Genomic DNA, 27,380 nt, shown 5'->3' with positions numbered 1-27,380 from the left:
TGGACAGCGACTCCTACAGGTCGGTTGGTGCGCCTGCGCAGTAGAATCAGGAAGTGTCGGGGGCAGCGTGAGCCTCCCACGCGTTACTCCTCGCCACTGAGAGATCGAGCTGCGCAGGTGAAAAGATGCGACTGCTGTTACCTCAAGTACCGGAGGGGACTTGTGCTATGTATGACTTAGTCCACATTGCAGCCGGCTTGTGGGAGGCAAGAAACAGCGTCCGTGACAGGGGAGGGTTGAATTGGATGATACGAAATTAGGATGGGAGAAAATATGAAAAATGGGAGAAAAAGTGAAAAAAAAATAAAATATGTCAACTGTACATGGTCCTAAACGTCATGACTGGTCACCTGCGGGTGAACGGAGGGGGGGGGGGGTTTGGTCGTTTATAATTCAATGACCGACGTTAAATGATTCATGTAGTATGGGTGATATATTGATCAGAGCAGTTTGTATCGAAAATGGTAAAGAAAAACGCTGAAACTAACCCCAGTCTCCTCGTAGCGTTGGGCAATCACACTGGAGCAAAAAGATCGCTATTATGGGATGTTGATCGATGCGATCCATTTCCGGTTTGTAAATTACTAATACACGTCCAAATCGTGTTGATTATTGAGTTATGGCAAAGATTCATATCGACGGTGTCTATATTGAGCCCCGGGACGATAAGCGAGTGGCCGGACGAAAATAGGGGACGGACCGAGCACTTCCGGGCACTTCCGGTTTGGCAACTCGTCGATTGGCCACGAGGTGGCAGTATTGAAGCGTTGCAGAGTTGTGATAGCCCAGACAGCATCACCCAAGTCTCCGTGGGTGAAATATGAATACCATGACGAAAATATGAAATATTTATCTAAAAAACGCGTACGGAGTTATTGGCAGACAACGCATGGTGGAGAAACCCGCCTTAACACGTGGATGGCGGAGAATGGGTTAACAGCAGTCAGGAGTAGATGCACGCACACACACACATTCATATGAGTACATATGAACCCACAAACATGTGCATGCATTCAAATACATACATACAGTAATAAAAGCACACACACACACAAAAGGAACAAGCGTACCACTTCTCGGGGCAGGAAGGCGTCCTCCTGGCGTAACACCACCAATCCCACGGCTCCGCCCATGGGTGTGGCCCTGAGCAACGACACCACCTCCTCCTGAGTGCGTCCGTTCAAGTCCACCCCGTTCACCTGGAGAGAACAGGAGCGACGATGAGTCACCTCTATATCAACGCTTGTGGGTTGAAGTGAAAATCCGCCCCAAAGCAGAATTGACATTGTGCTATTTATTATAATGATGCCGGGACAGTTCAGTCAATATTGGTAAACACAGATGACTGTCACCCTGAGCTGGAGGTCCAGAGCATCACGACTAGTCCTCCCTCTCATCCTTAGAGTTAGTATCTAACAAACTAGTCATCCCTCTCATCCTTAGAGTTAGTATCTAACGAGCTAGTCCTCCCTCTCATCCTTAGAGTTAGTATCTAACAAACTAGTCATCCCTCTCATCCTTAGAGTTAGTATCTAACGAGCTAGTCCTCCCTCTCATCCTTAGAGTTAGTATCTAACGAGCTAGTCCTCCCTCTCATCCTTAGAGTTAGTATCTAACAAACTAGTCCTCCATCTCATCCTTAGAGTTAGTATCTAACAAGCTAGTCCTCCATCTCATCCTTAGTTAGTATCTAACGAGCTAGTCCTCCATCTCATCCTTAGAGTTAGTATCTAACGAGCTAGTCATCCCTCTCATCCTTAGAGTTACAGTAGTATCTAACGAGCTAGTCATCCCTCTCATCCTTAGAGTTAGTATCTAACAAACTAGTCCTCCCTTTCATCCTTAGAGTTAGTATCTAACAAACTAGTCATCCCTCTCATCCTTAGAGTTAGTATCCAACAAGCTAGTCATCCCTCTCATCCTTAGAGTTAGTATCTAACGAGCTAGTCATCCATCTCATCCTTAGAGTTAGTATCTAACAAGCTAGTCATCCCTCTCATCCTTAGAGTTACAGTAGTATCTAACGAGCTAGTCACCCCTCTCATCCATAGAGTTAGTATCTAACGAGCTAGTCATCCCTCTCATCCTTAGAGTTAGTATATAACAAGCTAGTCATCCATCTCATCCTTAGAGTTAGTATCTAACGAGCTAGTCATCCCTCTCATCCTTAGAGTTACAGTAGTATCTAACGAGCTAGTCACCCCTCTCATCCATAGAGTTAGTATCTAACGAGCTAGTCATCCCTCTCATCCTTAGAGTTACAGTAGTATCTAACGAGCTAGTCACCCCTCTCATCCATAGAGTTAGTATCTAACAAACTAGTCCTCCCTCTCATCATTAGAGTTAGTATCTAACAAGCTAGTCATCCCTCTCATCCTTAGAGTTAGTATCTAACAAGCTAGTCCTCCCTCTCATCCTTAGAGTTAGTATCTAACAAACTAGTCCTCCCTCTCATCCTTAGAGTTAGTATCTAACAAGCTAGTCATCCCTCTCATCCTTAGAGTTAGTATCTAACGAGCTAGTCCTCCCTATCATCCATAGTTAGTATCTAACAAACTAGTCACCCCTCTCATCCATAGTTAGTATCTAACAAACTAGCCCTCCCTCTCATCCATAGTTAGCATCTAACAAACTAGTCATCCCTCTCATCCATAGAGTTAGTATCTAACAAGCTAGTCCTCACTCTCATCCATCTAAGCTGTCGGGTGTCAGAATTCAGAATTCTGAGCTGCCAACAAAATGGGTATGTGTTCTAAATCCAAGTGTGGCCATTGATTGGACTGCAGATGCTTCAGTCATACAGTGCTTAGCAAAGGGCGGGATATGTGTAGTATAGAGAGAAAAAGAAGTACTTCAGTCAGAAAAATATATATATTATATAATAATGTGTAATAGTTACATTAGTCAAACTCCCCATATTCTGTCTGCTGGCTACGTTAAAGAAAGTGACTGGATCATTCACCTTTTCTTCAGTGAAAGACTATTGCTGTCACGTCACATCAGTGGCATGCAATGTGCTCATGTACACACAGATCTGCAGCCAAATCAATTTCCTCACTAGAGATGAAAAGGTCTGGTACTGCTGCTAAGATAGCTCACGTTGTGATTTAAACACACAACGCTTATCATGACCCTTCAAAGTCGTGTACAAACACATCATACGTGCACTGTTGCATGCACCGTAATCCTTTATGGCAACAAGGGTGGGGGAGATCATGTGACTTCAAAAACATCCCGGTCAATTAGCGTATCATATTTTTTGGCAGGGAAAAAGAAAAGACAGAGATGGTGTAGTGGTTCAGACCCCCTGGTGTCTGGAGCCACATGTAGCTCTGCTGGTCTGGGATCAGATTTCACCAGAACCTTCCCTCCTCCGTCTCCCTCTCAGCCTTCCTACTGTCTCAATAAAGAACCTACACTGTCTCCCTCTCAGCCTTCCTACTGTCTCAATAAAGAACCTACACTGTCTCCCTCTCAGCCTTCCTACTGTCTCAATAAAGAACCTACACTGTCTCCCTCTCAGCCTTCCTACTGTCTCAATAAAGAACCTACACTGTCTCCCTCTCAGCCTTCCTACTGTCTCAATAAAGAACCTACACTGTCTCCCTCTCAGCCTTCCTACTGTCTCAATAAAGAACCTACACTGTCTCCCTCTCAGCCTTCCTACTGTCTCAATAAAGAACCTACACTGTCTCCCTCTCAGCCTTCCTACTGTCTCAATAAAGAACCTACATTGTCTCCCTCTTAGCCTTCCTACTGTCTCAATAAAGAACATTCTCTCCTGTGTCTCCCCTGACGATTCAGATTCAGAGATACTACTCTTGCAGGCAGAGAAATGTGTATTATGGGTTTGTATGTGTCTGATCTGTCTGACCTCCAGCAGCCTGTCCCCGGCCTTGAGGCGGCCATCTTGGATGGCGGCACCACGTGGCAGGATGTTCTTCACGTAGATGGGTGCCGAGCCGCCGATGGGCACGTCACGCGACGTGATGCTGAAGCCCAGGCCCTCAGGACCTGCGGGTGAAGAGAGAGAGAGAGAGAGAGAGAGAGAGAGAGAGAGAGAGAGAGAGATAGAGAGAGAGAGATAGAGAGAGAGAGAGAGAGAGAGAGAGAGAGAGAGAGAGAGAGAGATAGAGAGAGAGAGAGAGAGAGAGAGAGCAAGAGAGAGAGAGCGATATAGAGAGAGAGAGCGCAAGAGAGAGAGAAGTGTTGTTAGAGGTTAACCGACACACTTATCAAGATACAGGAACAGAGGGTCAGTGATTGATTGATTGATTTTATTGTGGATTAGAGACATCATCCAAGGGATAAAAACGTGATAAAATGCAAACACTTATTTCCATCATGGTCCCTGGTATTAAGAGACAGGACATACATCAACATAAAACATTGAACATCATCATAAAACATTGAGATACTATCTTACTTAAAGACTCAAGATACAGGAACAGACAGAGGCTCAGTAACTTAAAGACTCAAGATACAGGAACAGACAGAGGCTCAGTAACTTAAAGACTCAAGATACAGGAACAGACAGAGGCTCAGTAACTTAAAGACTCAAGATACAGGAACAGACAGAGGCTCAGTAACTTAAAGACTCAAGATACAGGAACAGACAGAGGCTCAGTAACTTAAAGACTCAAGATACAGGAACAGACATAAGCTCAGTAACTTACTTAACAACTTAAGATACAGGTAGGGCTCACTGCTACTATCGGCAGTGGAAAAGTGGCATTAATCCTAAAACGTGGTGGAATATGACCCGTCCCCCTGTAACTACTACCCCAGGCTGTAGATGTATGTACATAGATAAACTGTCGGGTACAAAAATAAATAAAAAGCACATTCTTTATCCTGGGGCCTTTTTTATGTATTTATTTACAGTACGTGGTGAAAGCCACTCAGTGCCTTATTGTTTGCTTCATGAATAATCCCATCATGTGTTCACGGTCCATGTGTGTGCTGCATGCTCTCTCCCTGCATGCATTAGAGTGAGTGAGTGAGTGAGTGAGTGAGTGAGTGAGTGAGTGAGTGAGTGAGTGAGTGAGTGAGTGAGTGAGTGAGTGAGTGAGTGAGTGAGTGAGTGAGTGAAAGAGAGAGAGAGAGAGAGAGAGAGAGAGAGAGAGAGAGAGAGAGAGAGAGAGAGAGAGAGAGATAGAGAGAGATACAGACAGACCATAATGTGATACATATGTACCACAATAAAAGTTTATATGACACAATAAACTGGTGGCATATTGTCGATGTCCTCCAGAAGCCAGACTTTTTTTCTTTTAATTGCAACTGACCACAGACATCATCCCCATTATGTCGTGTCATCAATAATTCATCACCCTATAGGCCCAAAGCCCAGCTAATGAAAATGATGTGCAAAATGTTAGAAAACAAAACGTGTCAATACCCACAATTCATGTTCCTGCAAGCCCTAACCCTAACCATGCAGACCACACTATCAAATATGCAGCATATTTCTTATTCATGAAGAAATTAACCTGGGAAGACTGTGGGTAGGGGTATAAAATAATAATACAAAACATGTGACGCACTGAATATTTGCCTCAAGAGTCAACATTTTAATCAATCATTGTTTGAATTGTTACACTCCCGCTATTGGTGTTTGGCGCTGATAAAGAGAGATGATAGACAGGGCGATATCGGACTATAGCAACGTGATCAGACCACATTAGACAGTGGGGGAGTCACTGTGATATTAACACACGGCGCCATGAGTCCACATCATTAGCAAACGGGGCCTCTAATCCTCAAATATCTCTCAGACTGAGCTGTGGACTCAAACGCGAGCACAAAGGCAGAACACTTGCGACTACTCCGTTTCACGTTTCCACACTTTAATACCCGACATTGACGAGCCAATCAACTTCCCACTGGCAGAGGAGGTGCCGTGTTATATCCTTTCCGGCAACTGAGACTAAATAAGAGATGGGGTGGATCTTTAAAACATCCATTAGCTTGATGAAGACATACCTAAGCAATTTCCTGTGTAGGATAGTTTGATTGATTCCGATACTCTCTGGGATTTGCCTGAAGAGACTGAGCCGTCCGATTCCAGAGCGTAAACAAAGCGGGGAGTTTAATCTCTGAACCTCCGAGCGCTGGACTTAAGTCTGCATTCCAGGGCGAGCTCCCGTAGCTCACTGCGTACCTCGGCGCTATTTCTGCGTCGGGGACAACCGTGCTCGTCACGGATCTGGGGTACACGAGTTCGATTCCCGGACCCGCCGTATTTTCTCAGAGTGTCTTCCCCTACTCTACATCCCATTCAACCTGTTTCTGTCGGTCATGCTTGACCAGAAAAAGCGATAAACGCTAAAAAAAAGTAAAAAAAAAAAAAAAAAAAAACGTCTGCATTCCAGACACAAAGAAATGGACCAAAGCCGAGTGGTGGCCTCTGGTGACTCGCTGCGGGACACCCCAGCAGGCAGCGTGTTCCAGTAAGAGAACAAAACATGTGAAAACACAACGTCTTCTTGGAATAAAAACGCAGAATATGGCAATATAAATAATATCCTGGATGGAATCCAACATTAATCTGGGTTTCATGTCCAAACAGAGCAAAGGAATATAATAATGGTAAATAAAAAGGGTGCGCTTTTATCCAAAGCACTTTACAATTTTGTTCCTCACATTCACCCATTCACGCACGCATTCACACACCGATGGTGGAGGCGACCATGCAAGGTGCCATCCTGCACATTGGGAGCAATTAGGGGGTTAAGTGTCTTGCTCAAGGACGCATCGACACGCTGCCCGGGAGGAGCTACCAGACGACCACTCTACCACCTCCTGAGCCACTGTCGCCCCACATAATACTACTACTAATAATAATAATACTAATAATCATCATTATTATTATTAGTATTATATAACAGCCAGTAGTAATAATAATATGAGCACAGGATCAGTGGTCAAAGGGGACATGCATTGCTATTCCTAGCACTATTTGGGCAATTTACACAATTCCTGTGAGTCTATTGAACACATATGTAAGCTTTTATTAAAAAAAATGCATTGTTTTATATTTCTAATCAAGTACTCAAAAGCCAAATCTTTCTCACTTTGGATTTCAGGCTGTGTTAGCCTGGCTCCGCCCATAAGCACTTTGAGTGACAGTCATCCACACAGTCTGCGACTGGCACAGAGAAAGATAGAGAGAGACTGAGGGGGATACTAATTAATTTCGCTGCGGGGGGCATAATCCCACGGGACAATGCATTGGTAACTTGTTTCAAATGACAATATATACCCCTGTGATTATTATTGTACAGATCGGAATACGGGTGTGCGCGTGGGAGAATGCGCAAAGATATTACAGTGATATGCTGGTGCTCGACTGCGAGGGAGAGAGAGAGATCGAGAGGGAGAGAGGGAGAGAGAGAGAGGGACACACGGAGGCACGGAGCACTGTGTAAACGCTGCGTGTGTGAGAGAAGACGGGTCCCTCTCTCTCTATCCATCTATTTCCCTCTCTATCTCTCCCTCTCTCTCGCTCGTCCCTGCTCGCAGTCAAAACCCGTTTGAGGAAGTGTCGGGTTACACTATGTGCTCTCTGCCTCGCTCTGTTTGAGGAAGTGTCGGGTTTCACTATGCGCTACAACCACAGAGCCAATCAGATCACAATCAGCTCCACCAGCTCCCAGTTACGTCACCGAGCGAGTCAAATCAGAATGACCTACTTAACTGGAGGAGGAAATTGTCTCAACTGAATGAGAGCAATCCGCCAATAATAATAATAATAATAATAATAATAATAATAATAACTTCGTTTTATATAGCGCCTTTCATAAGACCCAAGGTCGCTTTACATAGGGGGGGGGGGGGGGGGGGGGAGATGACAAATTAACAAACATAGTGGACAGACACAACATATACATATAAGGTGAGAATATGGTATTTAGAGACACAGACCCATTGATACTAACCCCTATTACTATAAAACAATGCTAGACACTGAAAAAAGCCATGTATAATGCATGTCCCCTTTAAGATCAGTGGAACAAGCAGAAATAACAAGCAGCCAGGTTCCTCTGCCACCTGTTTTAATTATTTTGGACTGATTCCAGATATGGGAAGGAACTGCAGTGGGCATATGGAGTGGCCCTGTCGAGTTCCTCCGACATGGCATTTGACAATGTGATGGGAGCGGTGGCTGCTTAGCAACAAGCTCCCTGGCCCTGGGACCTGGCACTAACACCTGGTACCCTATTGGCAGAGGCCTGTAAAAACTGTGCCAGCTTCTCCACCGCTGTCGTTCAAGACAGCTACCGCCCAAAACATCTCTCCAGACATCATATATTCTTCCAATGATCTATTGCTACGACATTTCTCCTTTTTCGATCGGAATCCCATTTTCTGCTCTCATGTGCACTTTTTTTCTTTTGCACTGAAAATTATATACACTTTGGGAAAGACAATTCTGATTTACTATACACATATTATCTGACAAATCTAGAACCGTTAAAAAACCTCACGTACAATGTATTTGGTTTGGGAGTTATTGAGAGTTCATGAGTGTGACACTGAATCCCTGTGTTAATTGCAGCTCAATGGAATGACCTAGGCCTGAAACATCACCCTTGTGGAGGGAGAAAACCTGATAAAAAAAGATATATATTTACTTGAGCCGGCTTACATTATTCTGGTGAGCTTGGTGAATAAAGCATGTTTTTTTTTAACTGGTTACATCACCCAACAGTTGACATGTCGGTACGTTTCCGTGTTCTTCTCTGCTTCCAAACAACCTCTTCCTGTGTGTCCTGTCTTTGAAGTCCCAGTGAGTTGAGCGTAGGACTGTACCGAATGTCATTTTTTAACATTCGAAGCTTCGATTGAAGTATTCGAACGAAGCTTCAAATGTCTATAAAATATAATTTTTTTTAAACGAGTCTTTTTCTTTTATTAAATCAACTTTCTTTAACCCTTTTCTCGCCAATGACGTGTTATGACGTCATTCTCCGCCATGCGTAATCTGCCAATGTCGTACAGCGTCTTTGAGATCAATATTTCAAATTTCTGTCATGACAATCATATTTCACCCACGGAGACTTGACGGGTGGTGTAGATCTCCGCTTAACCCTCCAACCAGGGACCGAAACTAAAGCCCGCCGCCCGCCAGGGGCGGTCTGTTTTTACCTTTGGCGCATGACACTTAGAGGGCTGCCCGCCGTGTGGCGTGTAGACGTGTAGTTCATAACGATACTCTTGTGCGAGTACAGATTATAGCCGCTCTCGTCTTTTTTTTCTCCGCCGCGAGATCGTTAAAAAACTACAAGTCCCACATTGCACTCAAGTCAACGGTCCAATCACAGTAGAGTGACGTGACTGGTTTCATGAGAAAAAAAAGCAAATGACCAATCGGAAGCTCCCATTTGGCTTGTTTACTTCCGTCTGCTCTAGTCTATATCGGACCTCCATGAGCTAACGTTACTGTTTAAACAATGACCCAGTCAACTATTCACTTTTAGTTTAATACATGACGAGGCATTGTCTACCGGTATCTAGCTGGCTAGCTACTGATAGCTGCTGATATCAACAAATGCTCCAGCAATAGTCTACTCGAGTGCATAATACCTCCGTTCCCTCGTTAGCTAGCTCACGTTAGATAATAATAATAATGCAGATCCATCTGTCCCAGTAAACTAAATTGTCTTAACGTTATCTACCGGGCTAGCAGTAGCTACAGATAGCTCCTGATATCAATGTCTTATAACATTGATTGAATGCGTATTCTAGCTGAGGGCATGTTGAATGTGATTTGACAAAATAACCGTAACGTTAAATAGGGTCCAGCTGCATCGCCGGAGAATCCTTGCATGCTGAATGTAGGGTCTAGCTGAATATAGGGTCTAGCTGCAGGGCCGGAGAATCCTTGCTGGAGCTGGAGGCTACTCAAGTATACACACAGACAGTGGAGCTGTTTGCAGATAGCAAGCATTTTGACTTATTGCGTGGTGGCAATGTCTCGCAGATAATACAACTACAAGTATGATTATATAATATATATTTTATTTAAAAAAAAAAAAATTATATAAAATATATATATATATATTTTTTAATCAAAAATATTTTGGCAGGTAAGAAATATGCTTGGCGGGTAGACTCTTCCCATCTACCCGCCACTGGCCGGTGAGTCAAAAAGTTAATTTCGCTCCCTGCCTCCAACGGTTCAAGACCGCCACCTGGTGGCCGATCGGCGAGTTGCCAAAACCGGAAGTGAGCGGCCGGAAGTGGTGCTCACCCATATTTCGGACTCCATCTCGACACACTGGACATGGATCCGTTGCCATAACTCGATAAACAACATGATTGGACGTATATTGGAACTGGACCAACTAGATCGACATCCCATAATGACGATATTTTTGCTCCAGTAGCATCCCCCATCGCTACGAGGAAGCTGCGGTGAGTTTCAGCGTGTTTGATTATTATTATCCATACAAACTGCTCTGATCTATATATCACCCATACTACATAAATGATTTAACGTCGGCCACAGACTTATAAACCCCCCCCCCCCCCCCCCCCCCCACTCCGGGCACCAGCAGATGATAAGTCATAACGTCTAGGACCTCGTACAGTTGAAATTTTTTATCTGGTGTCAATCGGTATCAAACTACATTTGATGATCTAATATATGTATTTATGGCTATAACTCACGTTCTATGGAATGCTGCAGAAAACGATAAAAAACATATTTATACTTTAGACCGTATTTTAGTATGAATGTGTGAATGAAAAAGTGAATGAAAAAGTAGAACGTTGCTACATCCTAAACGATAGATACTTGATGTTGAATGGGCCATAGTAATGTCAATTTAGCAATACAATTTAAAAAGTTATAGCCCTGCAAAGAAGGGGAACATCTCCATAGACTTATAGTACTGGCAGAGAAGGGATTAAGATGAGAATAATCTCCGGCAGATAAATGGTTAATGAATATAACTAATCAGTTTCGTCAACATAAATAATCCAATAAGGGCACGGTTGGTATGAAAGTGATGGTGATGTCTTATAGTATAATATTATAATATTAGTGTAGCCTAATCTTTAACTGCAACTGTGAATAAAACCCCCATTGGTTTAAACATATTGAAAAAAAACGAATTAAAAAAGTGATTAAAAATAAGTTTTATTAAAAATAAAAAATTCAAATGTTCATTTAGAATTTGAATGTTAACATTATGATGGAAGCTTCGAAGCATTCGGTACAGCCCTAGTTGAGCATTGTTTGTTTCTTCAACTGGCCCCCGTAAACTCAGACAAACTGTTCCTTCTCATGGCAAGAGGCTAAGCTATTGGAATGCTAAGCACAGATGGCGATTGTCACATAGCCGTTGGCTGAGATCGGGTAAGTCAGGGCTCGAAATTAACATTTTTACTTAGTAGCACTGGTGCTCCCAACTTCAAAAAGTTGGGAGCACCAGCAAAAATGTAGGAGCACCCACCAAAATGTAAGGAGCACCAACAATATATATATGTAATATATATTTTTTATTGATAAAAAAAACTACAATATAACAGTACTGTAATGCAGTAAAACAGTGAAAGTAGCCTTAAACTATAGTATAGTGTAGACCTAGTAGTGTAGCCTATAGTGTAGACTAGGCATGTGCCGGTATGACATTTTGAGGGTACGATAACCTTGGGCAAAAATACCACGGTTTCACGGTATTCGGTACATAAAAAAATCCCCCATTGAACAAAACGTATTACAGTGCACAATAAGCTTTTCTGTAAGTGTTATTTATGAATGTGTGAATACTGCCTGTATTACACACAGAGGGAACTGTCTGACCACTTTAAAACTAAGTATACTTCCAAATAAACTTTCATGATCCATATTGTTTGTTACATTGCTGTCGGCAAACAAGCTCAGTGTTGAAGTTGAGTTGATGTTAGCTGCTAGCTGGCTACCCGAATCCACAACAGCCAGGCAGCCAACCGTACAAAATACAGTCTCAGCCAACCACATCGATTTGTACAGTTAGTTAACTCCACTGCGAATTAAAAGGTAGCCACTAGCCAGCCAGCACAGCCCATATTAGCTAGCTACAGTTGCTAGGTAGCTAACGTTAGCCACCCGAAGAACGGTAGCTGCAAAAACGAATTTCAATGATGTTATGAGCTATCAGTAGCTAGCCAGCTAGATAACGTTAGACAACGCCTTGTGTATTAAACTAAAGTGAACAGTTTACTGGGCCATTATTTAATTGTTGCTTCAGTGATGTTAAAAGAGGACCTGCACGCTTGCTATCTTCGGTGCGAATGAGGCGGGGAGGGGCAATGAGGGTGTGTGAGCGTGTATGTGCGTCAATTTAACCAATCTAAAATCAGCATTAGAGGTAAGAACGTCAAGCTCACGTTTGATTGGTTAGAATGGTCACTATCAACTCACTGGCACATACTGAGTGACAAACTAGCAAATGAACAGAGAAAGGGACGTTCGGGGAGGGGTCGCACCAGAACAATTATTTGCACTCGCACGAATGCTCCCAATTATATATTGAGGTCGCACAGTAAGTAAGTAAGTAAGTAAGTAAGTAAGTAAGTAAGTAAGTAAGTAAGTAAGTAAGTAAGTAAGTAAGTAAGTAAGTAAGTAAGTAAGTAAGTAAGTAAGTAAGTAAGTAAGTAAGTAAGTAAGTAAGTAAGTAAGTAAGTAAGTATTTATAAAGCACCTTTCATGCATGTCATGTAGCTCAAAGTGCTGTAAACAAACATAGGCATATATAATGATAAAAGCAATAAATTCACAGTGATCAGTTAAGATCAATGGTTAAAAAAAAAAAATTAAAGAAAAAATAACGTAAAAAGGAAAACAGTCAAGAAAGTTTGGGAGAACAGGTCCGCACAAACACGTCCATTCAGTAGCAACCGGAAGTAGGAAGTGCACTAAACCAATGCACTTGTACTTGTTCAGCAGCAACCAGAAGTAGGAAGTAGGAAGTGCACTAAACCAATGCACTTGTGCAGTAGGTAGCAACGTTAGCTCTCATAATGTTAGCCAGTTAGCAGCTCCGGGTACAGTAGGTAGCAACATTAGCTTTTTTATTATTATTATGTCTTCATTCTCCATGTATTGATCTTCCACTGAAACGCCACTCCACTGCACTTCGCCCACCGCCGCACCTCCACCGCTGCCGCCCCACCAATGCCACGCTCCACTTCCAGCACCCGGAGCTGCCAACCGGCCCACGCCACGAGAGGACAGAACAGGACAGAACAGAAACACCCCCACCATCCCGTGGGAAACCCCACATTTGCAGTGTCAAATTTCCCACGGGACAACAAAAGCATCTCCACTCCACTCCACCCTCCCACAACGCCAGCCAGCCAGCAGCCCCGGGCACCAAAAACAAAGCACCACATCAACAGGACAAAAGCAACAAAAGTACGGCAACAGATACAATTTCAGTCGCAGATGCAACCAATTCGGTCGCAATTTCTAGCCCTGTAAGTACTTAAAGGAACACGCCAACATTAACGTACCGTCTTCTCCAGAGAGAGACAAGGAGATAGATACCAGGTTCCTCTCTGTGCGTTCAGTAGAAAGCTATCTGGCTGCCCGTTAGCCTAGCTTAGCACAATGAATGGAAGCGGACATGGCCGGTTAGCCTTTCGGGAGAGGTGTTAACCGGCCATGTCCGCTTCCATTCATTGTGCTAAGCTAGGCTAATATGCAGCCAGATTTCTACTAAACGCACAGAGAGGAAACTGGTATCTATCTTCTTGTCTCTCTCTGGAGAAGAGGGTAAGCTAATTGTTGGCGTGTTCTTTTAAGGTGTTTGAGGCATTATACACCACACGGATCGGTTCTACTTTATGAAATCCAAATGCACCGAAACTACTTGAGATTATTATTACATATCAGATTTTCACTCTGAGCTACACCTAATCCTGAATGTATCCAGAGCAAATGGTTACATAACACAATGGCATATAATGAGGCCCGGGGGGGGGGGGGGGGGGTTGCCAGGGGGCCCCCCCTAGCTTGCACATATCTGAGCCGCAAAGAATGTCATACAATTTCCCTGTGTGCTTATGAGTTTGCTCGAACTCGCAACATGCAATCACAGCCATCTACTTCTCTACAGCAGCTCCGTATCAATGAAGTAGAACACGAGAAGAAGAACACATAAGTAAATGTTTTAAATGCTCTAAAAGTGCACCCCCCCCCCCAGGAAAATGTGGAATATTTAAATTCCACTATTATATAATTCAACAGAAGTTAGCACAATGAGAGAATGCATAGGAATGACTATATTCTGATCATCAGGTTCACCATTTCCCCATCTACTGGCATATTATAGAAAGTTATGGAGTTCTGTAATATGTACTAAATCGTATCAAACAACCGTACTCTTGATGGAAGATTTCCATAATACCTTATGGAATGGTAGTCCTAATACGACAAAAGTCCAGGGAACCCCATGGCACGACTCACCTTTCTTTAGCTGGATGTTGAACCGCCTCCCCACCTTTTTGGTGTATCCCGGTGTGGGGGTGGAGCTTAGCGCCCTGTGCGGAGACGGGGCGTGGGGGCCCGACGGAGGCTTGGCCGCAGAGACCATGGGGTGAGGTAGAGGCGAGCACGGTGCGGAGTTGCCCTGCTCCGAGTGAGGGGGTGGGCTTGGGTGTTGGTTCAGGTGAGGTTTGGGGTGTGGGTTCGGGTGTTGGTTCTGGTGTTGGTTCTGGTGTTGGTTCTGGTGTTGGCTCTGGTGTTGGTTCGGGTTGGGGTGAGGGTGTTGGCTCGGGGGTTGGTTCGGGTGAGGGTGTTGGCTCGGGTTGGGGTGAGGGTGTTGGCTCGGGGGTTGGTTGGGGTGAGGGTGTTGGCTCGGGTTGGGGTGAGGGTGTTGGCTCGGGGGTTGGTTCGGGTGAGGGTGTTGGCTCGGGTTGGGGTGAGGGTGTTGGCTCGGGGGTTGGTTCGGGTGAGGATATGGGTGGGGTTGCTGTTGGTGTCCGTGGGGTTGCGTTTGGGACCCCTGCCGGGACATCCTCTGCGGGGTGTGGTCCAGGCTGGAGGAGACGGAGCTGCCGGCCAGGGACTCGGGGCTGAAGCGGCCAGAGGCGTAGGCCGGGCTCCTCTCGCTCTGGGACAGCTGCTCGTAGTGGGCCTTCATCGAGGACGGCACCACGTGGAACATGATGACGGGCGAGCGCATCGCCTGCCGGAACATATTCTGGGCACTGGAGAGAGAGAGAGGGGGGGGGAGAGGGGGAGGGATAAGTGAGGTTAGAAGGAGATAGGGGTCAGTGGCATGAGGACCTTGGACACACACACACACAACAAACACCACCGCACCCCCTCCCCCCACACACCCACATACTGTAGAATCTATCTCGGCCCACCTGTGCATCCTGACAGGATAATTAATACTTATTTGGCAGAATGAGCAGCTATGAAAAGAGGTCTCGACAGTCAGTGCTCCGACCGACAGCTCTATCGTATACTCCCTTCTCATTTTGGCTCCAAATGAAGGAGAACTCTATCCCACTAGTCGAGATGATCCCTTTATTTTTTTCTCTCCCTCAAGCCTCTTTTGTACAGTAGGTGTGAATGGAAACTTGTGTCAGCAAACCATAAAGGAGGGCGGGGGGCTTGTTAGTGGCACCTGCTTCAGTAAAAAAAAAAACGTGTTTGGTATGTCTGTCCAGCGACAGCTGCTCGGGGTGGCCCTGAACGTTCCTTGACAGGAATTCCAGGGGCCGTCTCGTTCCCAGCCGTCTTGGAGTATTCCCGAGGGGAAAGCGGTCTCAGCCCTGCCACTTTTATGATGCCAGAACGCGGGACGGAGTGCCAGGCGAGGTGGAAACGGTTTCCTCAAGCTACTGTTGAAAGGGATAATCCCCCATAAAACGGTATTCACACATTTTGTTTTGCTGGGCGCAGTTCATTCTACATCTTAATGAGTCTCTCTGTTCAATGGAGAAACGTGATGAATCAGTGATGTCATCGAGAGGCACTTTCTGCGGCTGCACCAGTGGCGTCGTTAGCCCTGGGCTTTTTTTTTTTTTTTTTAGATGTCAGCATCCCCATTGTCTGTGCTGAATGTTTGTTAGTGTTTGGTATTTTTTGTTGGTTTTTAGTACTTTTAAAAAATTTTAGTAAGTAGTTTTCATTTGATCCTATAATTCTTTCATTCACCGATTTGTGGACTTTTTTTTTAGTGTCCTGAAAGGCGCCTTATAAATCAAATGCATTATTATTATTATTATTATTATTATTATTATTATTATTATTATTATCATCATCCAGGAGGGAAAAGACACTTTGGATAGTAGGGACTGCATCTCTGCCTGTCCTGACCAGGAAACACTTTGCAACTGTGATCTCCTCTGGCAATAGTTGGATATTGTAATGTGTGGCGAGGGGTTGCAGCAATTCCACTGAGTGAAACTGGTCTGAGGCTGGATAACATGCCTGTATGCCTCTCATAAGTTGTTATCCAACTCATGAGAACCTGCTCTCAAGCTCTTGCAGCATTCTGTCGACGACTGGATAGAACAGTCTCTGTCTCAGCTGATCTCCTGAGCTGAGGTCTGAGCTTGTGCCACAAGATGACTCAACTACATACTCGTCCATCCTTTTCTGCTTCCTCCTTTGGCTGGTAGTATGTTCCTCAATCCAAAGGCCATTACATATGGCCTTTGTCCTGTCATACATGTCCACTGCCATCTCTGAGGTGCGATAACCTTTGAGTGTGTCCTGCACTGTGCTTTTAAATAGTACAGATATTGAAGATGTGCACTTTAACGCAGCAGCACCTGGAGCCATCCATACCCATGTCCAGTGTCCTATAATAAGCTTTAATCGAACCTCGGATTATCCGGTTGGTTTGGGGTGGTGTGAAAGCTCATTCACTCTTGCAAGTAAACCCTGCTGCGGTTCATTTGAAATGTGAATGCAAAGCGGACCAAAGGCAGGAAAAGACCCCAAAATCTAATCTTTTTTTTATGAGAAGACTGAAACATATGTATATAATGAAACACACAATAGTTTTTTTTCGATTGCCTAAGCATGATTTTGAAAAACGGGGCCCGGTGTTTCAAAACACACAATTAGCACAACCACACACACAATTATCAGAACACCTCAGATCCTTTGCTAAATTAAACACTTGTCAAAACCATACACTAATTTTGTTACCATATGAAACACACGTTTCATATGACTTAATTCTGTTTGAACCAGTTACACACACTGCTGTGCTTAACCTAAAACACATATAGCAATTCTACTTCTCAGTGATTAGAGTACTGTGAAGTACGCAGAGAATGTGCAAATATACAATAAATTCACCAAACACTACACAAGACCAATGCTGTAGACTGATGAAAATATAATTTATTTATCTACATATACCCAAATCAATGATGCAGACTGATGAAAAAAATTACATGGTATCTCCATATACCCAAATCAATGATGCAGACTGATGAAAATATAAATGTTCTCTCCATATAACCAAATCAGTCAACATTTCAACATGGAGAATCACAACAATACATGTCCCAGTTTTCATGCTACTATGTGCATAACACATCATTGGTTGTCTTGTGTAGTGTTTGGTGAATGCATTGTATATTTTCACGTTCTCTGTGTACAGTACTTCACTCTCCTTCCATTTTGGTTGAAGACAGGTGAACTCACCTGCTGCATTTTTATAGTGCTTAAACCTGATTGTGTATCTACAATTAAGCAATGGTGTGTTTGTGCATCTGATGGCTGTGTTTAACCAATTGGCTCATATGTGTGGTCATTTGACATTCTGTGTCTAATGTAATGCAAGTGTGTTTAGTGTTTTGCAAATCACTGTGTGTATTGTTTTGCAAAAAGTGAGGCTGACATTGTAAGGGTGCAAATATGGGCCTATATTTTGCTCCTTGAGTGTAAGGTTTTGATAATTGTGTAATACTTTTGATTTGAGTGTTTATGCAATTGAAGAAAACTGTAAAGACTAGAGATGAACTGTTTATTTATTTTGTACATAGGCTGTGCATATGTTTGTTTATTTGCTTATGTGTATGATTCTTAACACTTTGATTGCCTAAGGTTAAATTCATGATATACCATCCGTTGCCAGCTCTATTTAACATGGAGAAGTTCCCCTTCTTTGTAGGGCTATAACTTTTTAAATTCTATTGCTAGATTGCCATTATTAGGGCCCATTCAAGGTCCTATATGTATTGTTCATGGTGTAGCAACGTTAAACTTTTTCATTCACATATGCATACTAAAATATGGTCTAAAGTATAAGTATGTTTTCATCTCTTTCTGCAGCTTTCTCCAGAACGTGATTTATAGCCCCAAATGCATTATATTGATGATGAAATACAGTTTGGTAGGAATCTGTGCGAGATCAAAAATTTCAATTGGACGTACTTCTAGAAGTTTCTACGTATCATCTGATGATGACCGGATGGGCGGGGGATCGTTTATAATTCCGTGGGCAGCGTTAGATGATTCATCCAGAGTGGGTCATATGTTCATCAGTTAGTAAAGAACACGTTAGAATATAACGCTGAATCTTACCGTGGCTTCCTCGCGCCGCTGGCAGATGAGCGTGGAACAGATTTTTTTCTATTATGGGATGTAGAAATGCCTGATCTATTTCCAGGTTGTATAATAGTATATACGTCCAAATCATGTTGCTTTTTCGAGTTATTTCCACCGATCGATGTTCACTGTGTGAAGACGGAGTCTCTCTAGCATTAGCGAGTGCCCGGACCCCATATGGAGTGAGTCCTACCGGGTTAAAGGTTGACATCCGGTTTCGATCTGCCGATCGGCCACCAGATGGCGCTCTTGAACCGCTAGAGGATTGAGAGGAGATCAGAACTGTGTGTCAAGGGCTCCGGATGGAAAATATGATTCCGATCACAGATTTTTGAAATATTGATATCAAAGACGAGTTCCGGCGTCCGCGGCAACTTGAGCATGGCGGGGAATGACGAGTTCCGGCGTTTTCGGCAGTTAAAGTGTTATCTGTGTTTTTATTTTGTTATTGGTGTATATGTGTATGTATGTACAGTATATATATATGTATATATATGTGTATATATGTACTCCTGTTGGGGCTTCTTGGACCAGATCAATGTTTTATCTGGCTAAATAAATAAATAAATAAGAAACTGATGATTTGGTCCTGTTAACACTTTAACTGCCACACACGAGATATCTCGGGTTTATTTTTGTGGTTGAAAGCCACTCACGAGATTTCTCGTATTTCTTTATTTTTTTTAGCGATCTGAAATCATATTGCATCACGCGAGCCTACCCGAGTATACACGAGCACCGCCGGAGATTATATGTGGAAAAAAGCGCCCCCTATCGTCTTTCAGATGACATAAGGGATTTTGGAATGGACTCAATGAAAATGGATGGGGAAAAAAATCCGGTACTCCACATTTTCGAGTCCACTGATCCAGCCGGGGTTACCACAGTTCATTCTGGAGCGTCTGAGCCCCGCTGATCATGGAGTTCTACTGTATCGCGTTGGATCTATACACTTATCGATTTTTTCGAATGGTGATCAGGAATTGGAATATACCAGTTGGATACCATCTGATGTCAGGTAAGGACTCTATGTTATCAGTGTTAGGATAATCAGACTAATTCTGATGAAGTTATAAGCTGTTTTGTGAAATGGACTTTTACAGTGAAACCGAAAGAGCCCAAGAGGAAATCAACGCGGCAATTATCCGTGCGCGGCCCGAATGTGCTTGCGTGCACGTATAATATTGATCATCTAGCGTTTATTTGAAAACGATTCATAAAAAGGCCGACGAATATCAACGTTGTGGAATATTCCAGTAAAAGACGATTTTCATAGAATGGTCCAGAATGGGCTGTTTTTTATCTGAAAACGGGTGCTTTTCTAAATGCTCTGAAACGGAAATGATGCGATAAAAAACCAATCTGCCTCGACAGCACTGACTGGAAAATAGTCTTTGATAATGCGATGGGCAGATTAGACACATAGCCATAATTTAAAACATAGATTAGGCGGTATTAACGTTAACATTGGCGCCGATGGTGGCATCCAGGGGGTAAAAAGGAAAACCTGGCGTGGCACTCAAAGTGTTAACTTTTAATTTTCTATGGGGACTGCCCAGATCCCTCTCATGGACCTGGACCTCACTTTGAGAACCTCTAATGATTCTAGTTATTCAGTATTCATCTCTAATTACTCTAAAATTGCGTATTTCTGTGTTTAAAAAAAAAAGGGTAGACCCCCCCCCCCCTCGGGCTGAAGCCCCCAATGTTTTCTAACCCTAAAAACGCCCCTGGGCTGCACCGATTTACAGTGTGAAGGACGTAGACATTGTAGAAGTTGGGTGTCACCAGGGTTAGGGAATGGGTAAATTTTCTAGTTTAAAAACGGTTACGCAAGAAAAGAAAAAAACATCTTAATGAGTAATTATAAGCTTCATGTTAAAAGAACACGCCAACATTTTGGGAAATTAGGTTATAGTCTTCTCCAGAGAGAGACAATAAGATAGATACCAGTTTCCTCTCTGTGTGTTCAGTAGAAAGCTATCTGGCTGCATGTTAGCCTAGCTTAGCACAATGAATGGAAGCGGACATGGCCGGTTAGCTTAGGCATTGTCCAACTAACACCTCTCCCGAAAGCTAACCGGCCATGTCCGCTTCCATTCATTGTGCTAAGCTAGGCTAATGTGCAGCCAGATAGCTTTCTACTGAACACACAGAGGAAACTGGTATCTATCTTCTTGATACAATCCTTGAAATAAGCTAATTTGGTTTTTTTATTGTTTAAAAGTATCATGGTAGTATGATGGTAATTTCAGTTTCACCATGGCACCGACCGTTATATATAAATAATAATAATAAATAATTAAATAATAATGGTGCCATGATGGTAGTAACTAAAAGTTACCTTTTTGGAAATACCATAAAAAAAAATTCACAAGGGAAGTGAAATGATGTCACCCCTTTGGGAGATTGTTTCACTCGTTTGAAAATATGATATTTTAAGACTCAACACAATATTAAATTACATGTTAAGTTGCCAAATTTTTCACAGTCTAGCACCTCAATGAAAGATTCATGGAATTTAACCTCTCAAGTACAATTCCCCGACTCCACAAACATTCAAGGGCAATTGGAGCAGGTGCAACGGACATCTCTTAACGAGGTCACCAATTACAGCCGTGGTTCTTTAGAGTCCACAGCCTTCTACGAGACAGTTCATTAGTCACCGATATTGACTCAACTGTTCCGAAATCATCAAGATAATACATGCAAATTATCACTCAGGGCGGATTCGATTTCCCCTTAAAAAAAACACACACAAACGGGGCCCCCCGACGGGTTCGTTAAGTGGGCAAACCTCTTGTGTTCTCTTACACCGTGTCGAGAGGAGTTACGTACGGGCGCCTCATTTCCCAATCCAGAAAGGAAACGATCGACACAGCTATGGATTGAGTTACTGTTTTTACAGGGACTAAAGCCTATTCATGATGTGTGCACTGTTATATGTGTACTGACGTATGGGAGTAATGTTTTTTGCCCTTGTGGACTGAACAGAACAACACCCATGCAATATAACAGAGGAAGACCTATTGCATTGTATGCTGACATCACATCACATGACATGTGTATGTATGCATTGTTTTCAGCGGATTTCAGCAGTTCTGTCTGGCGTGAGAGCCGGGCTGCATGACACAGAACAACACGCTTGGTAGCAGGACTGGCTTCAAACAAACTACCTCTCAATTCAGTCGATTCAGGAGGTGGATTTCTTTCAAAATTTAAAATATTGAAGACCTTCTGATATGAGACTGGAACTGTCCAATCAATTTAATCAAAATGTCCTTCCATTTATTAATTTATTTTCAATCGACTGAATTGAAAGTGAGGTAACCCTGGCATGCAGCAGGCAGTGTTTAGAGATGCACCTGATTCACAGTTCAGAAAACTAGTTTGAGAAGAAGAAAAACACACACTTTTGCTCCATTTTAGCCGATGATGCATCGGCCTCTCTTTCTGTGGGGTGAATTCACAAGTGTTCTACGAGAAGTATGACTGAGTGCCAACACATTTCACTCGGGAAAATGGGCGTAGTTCAGGAATAGAACCACCCACAGATAAGCTGAACAACAGACAAGCTGAACGGACAGACACACTGAATAGACAAGTTGAACGACCACCACCCTCTCCCACCCCAACCGCCACCCTCTCCTCCACTCTCTCCCAGCCCAACCTCCACCCACCCCCCCCCCTCGCCAACCTCCACACTCTCCCACCCCAGACAATACCTTCTTCTTGAACCATGAATCAGTGTTTATTATAGCATACTGTTAGTTCATTTAGCAGTTCCCTCTGGTTGAGGGGAGGAAGAAGAAGAGAGAGGGATAATGGGAGCAGAGCTGGAAAGTAGAAGCTACCGGTTAGGATGTTAAGCTAAAAGCAGAGGTGTCTGGTGGTGGAAAGCCAGAGGAAGTAAACTATAGGAATAATGTAGCAGTTAGTGAGATAGCGAGGGTGGAGGGGAGCGGGGGGGTTGGAGCGCAGCAGGAGCCACTTTAGCAAGTGAGGGTTTGACCTATAGGAGTCAAACGAGGAGGGTTAGGTGTAGCGTACAGTATGCTGGGAGAGGAGAGGAGGATTCAAGTGAAGCACTCAAGCGGAGGACTCTAGCTATGGACCAGAGTAGCCAAAGGACAGCCAATGAACGCCTAGGAGTAAAGCAAAGGAAAAGGGAGGTCAGGGGACCAGCGGAGCTCAGGGTGCCTCCCCCCAGGGCCTGGGTCTTACTCTTCGAAGCGGATGTTGCGCAGGTCTCCGTTATTGATACGGACGATGCAGTCGTTCTCCTGGAAGAGGCTGTGCTGCTCCGCCTTGCCCCCGCGCTCCAGACGCTTGACCAACAAGCCTAGAGTCCTGGGGATAATTTGTAGATACAGCGTTAATGACGATGTAGTGAACTCCACATGGTGCAGTTTGGGTTTTCTTGGGAGTCGGGCCTGGGGAGGGGAGGGGAGTTTCTTAAATTTTACTACAATGCAGTGTTTCTGTTCTGTCATTTTCAGTCACATTGGCCCCTGGAAAAACATTGACGGATTCATGGAAAGAGGGGATTATTAGCTATCCAATGATACAATGATTAGTTTGTTGCAAGATATTCCAGTTACATTATGACTGTTGCCAAATTCCCAAAAAAGAAGAGATGGGACCTCAAAACAGCTAAAAAACATACAGGGTTCCTGCAAGTTTCAACAAGTTACATTTAAGAATGTTTAAGACCTTGTTAAGACCACTTTGAATATAATTGAATACCTATTTCATGACCATACAGGCAGAAAAGAAAAATGACTATGAAAGAAGTAATTCAACACAAATTGCTGAAGCTCAGACATACTTACAGTTTGTAAGATCATTTGTTTTATGATATTGTGAGGAAGGGGCAGGACTAGATACGCATTTGTTTCCTTCTGCTCCTTCTCGAACTCATTTGTTTATAATTTAATGAAGAATGTAAGATTTAATTTAAAAATATTTCTTTAGTTTATCCTTTTTATTGTGTTTTTTATATGGTTGATTGTTTGAGATAAAATAAACTCAACTCAACTGTGACACAGAAAAGCTATCACAACATAGAAGTAACTTCCAAATATAATACATTGAAGACCTATCAAAATCATATTTAATACCCCGCAGGAACCCTGGACATGGGACCTCATGTATACCCAGATGAGCCTTTACAACCTCCAACTGAACATGACAGAACAGATATATTCAGGGTATGCATATTCCTACTCTGAATTCAGCAGGAAATGCTGAGGAAATTGCTACTTGTACTTGTACTCATAGTAGTATGAGGGGAAGTGGTATTACAAACACTAATGTGGTTGTTCACACATGTTTCTTAGTATGCAGTAATACTATAATACTGATAGTACTGAGACTACTACTAGTACTACTACTGATACTACTACTACTACTACTACTATTACTACTACTACTACTACTACTACTACTACTACTACTACTAGTACTACTACTACTACTACTACTAGTACTAGTACTACTACTACTAGTACTAGTACTAGTACTAGTACTACTATTACTATTACTATTACTATTACTACTATTACTACTACTAGTACTACTACTATTACTACTACTACTACTACTACTACTACTACTACTACTACTACTACTACTACTACTACTACTACTACTACTACTACTACTACTACTACTACTACTACTCAACCCCCCAAAGGTATGTATGTCTGTCTGTCTGTCTATCTCTAACTTATATGTCCTACATGTCCCCATTTGGATAATACAACTTACTATGTACTCTCATAGATTTGATATTTATTATATGTATGTACTACTACGGTATGAGAGACGATATATTGTGCTTGTTCGATGTGTTAACATTCTGCCATTGCTGAAACCTATGTAAATACCGATGCAATACATCCCATGGCTGTGGTCCTCGTGCGATCATCTGTGCTGGATCATTGTGACAGGCCACTAACGCAGCCAATGAAAAGACCTGAAGCGCGACCGATCCTCGGCCTCGATCCTCTGGTGCTCGACACACAGTGTACTGTACGTTAGGCGCCTGTCCCCCATATAATCTGCACCCTTCAATGTACCCAAAGGGGATTCACCATTTCACTACCACACTACCAAAATCTCACATTTAATGGTTAACCCATTATTCACTGCAACCATACAGAAGGTTAACCCGTTCACCACCACACTACCAAATGGTTAACCCTTTCATGGCGACCATACAGAAGGTTAACCCATTCACTGCCACAGGCTTAAGAGAGAGAGAGAGAGAGAGAGAGAGAGAGAGAGAGAGAGAGAGAGAGAGAGAGAACAATCACAGTTATGTAGGGTTTGCTTTCATATATAGGGATGCTTTGGAAGCTTTGTGGGAGAGCTGCTATTCAAAATTGATCAAAATATAAATGCAAAAAAAAGAATAATAATAAAGAGGCTCAGTGGGCGTACAGCAGTCCTCACCACGCACGAGGTGTTTCTTTCCTAAACCCAGAGAACTTTTATCCCACTTCTTCTATTATAGAATTTGTATCCCATCAACAACAAAACACATTGCTTTTAGAGCTGTGTCTGCACAGCAGCAATACACATGTGTTGGGGGAGGGGGGGTACTGTTCTGTCCATATTGTGGGGGTCTCTCAAAACCCCTGAGCTGGAACGGTTGTGTATAGCCGGCTAATCCAGCGTGGTAAACCGGCTTACGCCCGCTCCCCCGTGCCGAGCCGAGCCGCTGACCAGGGAGGTCGGCTTCACCTGCGAGATGCTTACAGGCCGCACTTGAGAGGAAAGTGAATTCCCTGCCCCCACCCGACCCCGCCCCTCAACGGGCAAAGGTGGGTCCAAATCCAATTGAGTCTCCTCCACCAGGCCATGTCCGTCTACGTGTGTGAATGTGTGTGTGTGTGTGTGTGTGCATGCGTGCGTGTTAGTGTGTGTGTGTGTGTGTGTGTGTGTGTGTGTGTGTGTATGTGTGTGTGTCGAGATGGCTCTCGAGACGCTGTGAGAGAGTGTGTTGCCTAAGTAATCCAGGCTGATCTGAAGGATCCTCGTATTCGGCGTCTCCCACAGGCTTTTCTAATTCGATATGGATTCAATGAGATTACAGGACGACGGACAGAGACAGTTCACCGAGCGGCAGAGTTCAGAGACGTGTCCTGCCGCAGTGCGTCCACACAACGCAATCTGATTTGGCGGGGATGGAAGTCGGGAGGGGGGCATCTTAATCTTAATGCTAATTTACAAATGTGCTTTTAGTTTGATTAGGTTGGCCCGGTGTGAGAAGTGATATGATCGGGCTTCTCAGTCAAGCGTGACAGACACTGTTTATATTGCTGAGCCTGGGGGTCATAGATAAAGGACTCTGTGTGTGTGGCAGGTTTCACATGACAAACCAAAACCTTATTTCTGCTATCCATTGCATTCGCATGGCCTGTATTTGCTATACAATATGGCACCGTACCACATCTCACTGCCATACCACATCTCACTGTACCACTCATCTCACTGTACCACTCATCTCACTGTACCACATCTCACTGTACCACTCATCTCGCTGTACCTCATCTCACTGTACCACACATCTCACTACTGTACCACATCTCACTGCCGTACATCATCTCACTGTACCACACATCTCACTACTGTACCACATCTCACTGTACCTCATCTCACTGTACCACACATCTCACTGTACCACACATCTCACTACCGTACATCATCTCACTGTACCACACATCTCACTGTACCTCATATCACTGTACCACACATCTCACTGTACCTCATCTCACTGTACATCATCGCACTGTACATCATCTCACTGTACCTCATCGCACTGTACCTCATCTCACTGTACCACACATCTCACTGTACCTCATCTCACTGTACCACATCTCACTGTACCTCATCTCACTGTACCTCATCTCACTGTACCTCATCTCACTGTACCACACATATCACTGTACCTCATCTCACTGTACCTCATATCACTGTACCTCATCTCAATGTACCTCATCTCACTGTACCTCACAGATCACTGTGTCTCATCTCACTGTACCTCATCTCACTGTACCACATATCACTGTACCACATCTCACTGTACCTCATCTCACTGTACCTCATCTCACTGTACATCATCTCACTGTACCTCATCTCACTGTCCCTCATCTCACTGTACCACATTTCACTGTACCTCATCTCACTGTACCTCATCTCACTGTACATCATCTCACTGTACCGCATCTAACTGTACCTCATATCACTGTACCTCATATCACTGTACCACACATCTCACTGTACCTCATATCACTGTACCACACATCTCACTGTACCTCATATCACTGTACCACACATCTCACTGTACCTCATCTCACTGTACCTCATCTCACTGTACCTCATCTCACTGTACCTCATCTCACTGTACCTCATCTCACTGTACCTCATCTCACTGTACCTCATCTCACTGTACCACACAACTCACTGTACCACATATCACTGTACATCATCTCACTGTACGACACATCTCACAAAAAACAGATGGAAGCAGACAACTTGTGTTCTCTTTATGATGAAAGCAGACAACGTATGTTGTCTTTATGATGAAAGCAGACAACTTGTGTTGTCTTTATGGATGAAAACAGACAACCTATGTTGTCTTTTTTTTTATATCTACTTTTTCTCCCCATTTTTCTATTTTTCTCCCATCCCAATTTCGTATTGTCCAATTCTACCCTCCCCTGTCTCGAACGTTGTTAGACCATGCCTCTCACTGGTCCGCTGCAATGTGGACCAAGCCTTGCATCACGTGTCCCCTCCGGTA

General features: G+C 43.5%; 1 protein-coding gene across 1 annotated transcript in view; it reads right to left on the bottom strand.

Annotated features, from left to right (window-relative positions):
- LOC311226746 (partitioning defective 3 homolog) overlaps nucleotides 1-27,380 on the bottom strand; it is a gene marked incomplete at its 3' end in the record, with an annotated part of 616,272 nt that overhangs the window by 173,630 nt on the left and 415,262 nt on the right. Inside the window, 4 exon segments of the mRNA XM_084312156.1 lie at nucleotides 1,071-1,199; nucleotides 3,875-4,014; nucleotides 14,459-15,201; nucleotides 22,796-22,921. Coding sequence (XP_084168282.1) covers nucleotides 1,071-1,199; nucleotides 3,875-4,014; nucleotides 14,459-15,201; nucleotides 22,796-22,921 — 1,138 coding nt within the window.

The sequence above is a fragment of the Notolepis coatsorum genome (genome assembly GCF_963971535.1).
Source record: "Notolepis coatsorum genome assembly, chromosome: 4".
Taxonomy (NCBI): Eukaryota; Metazoa; Chordata; class Actinopteri; order Aulopiformes; family Paralepididae; genus Notolepis; species Notolepis coatsorum.
Note: the sequence above shows the minus strand (reverse complement) of the source record. Positions and strands in the feature narration are given on the sequence as shown.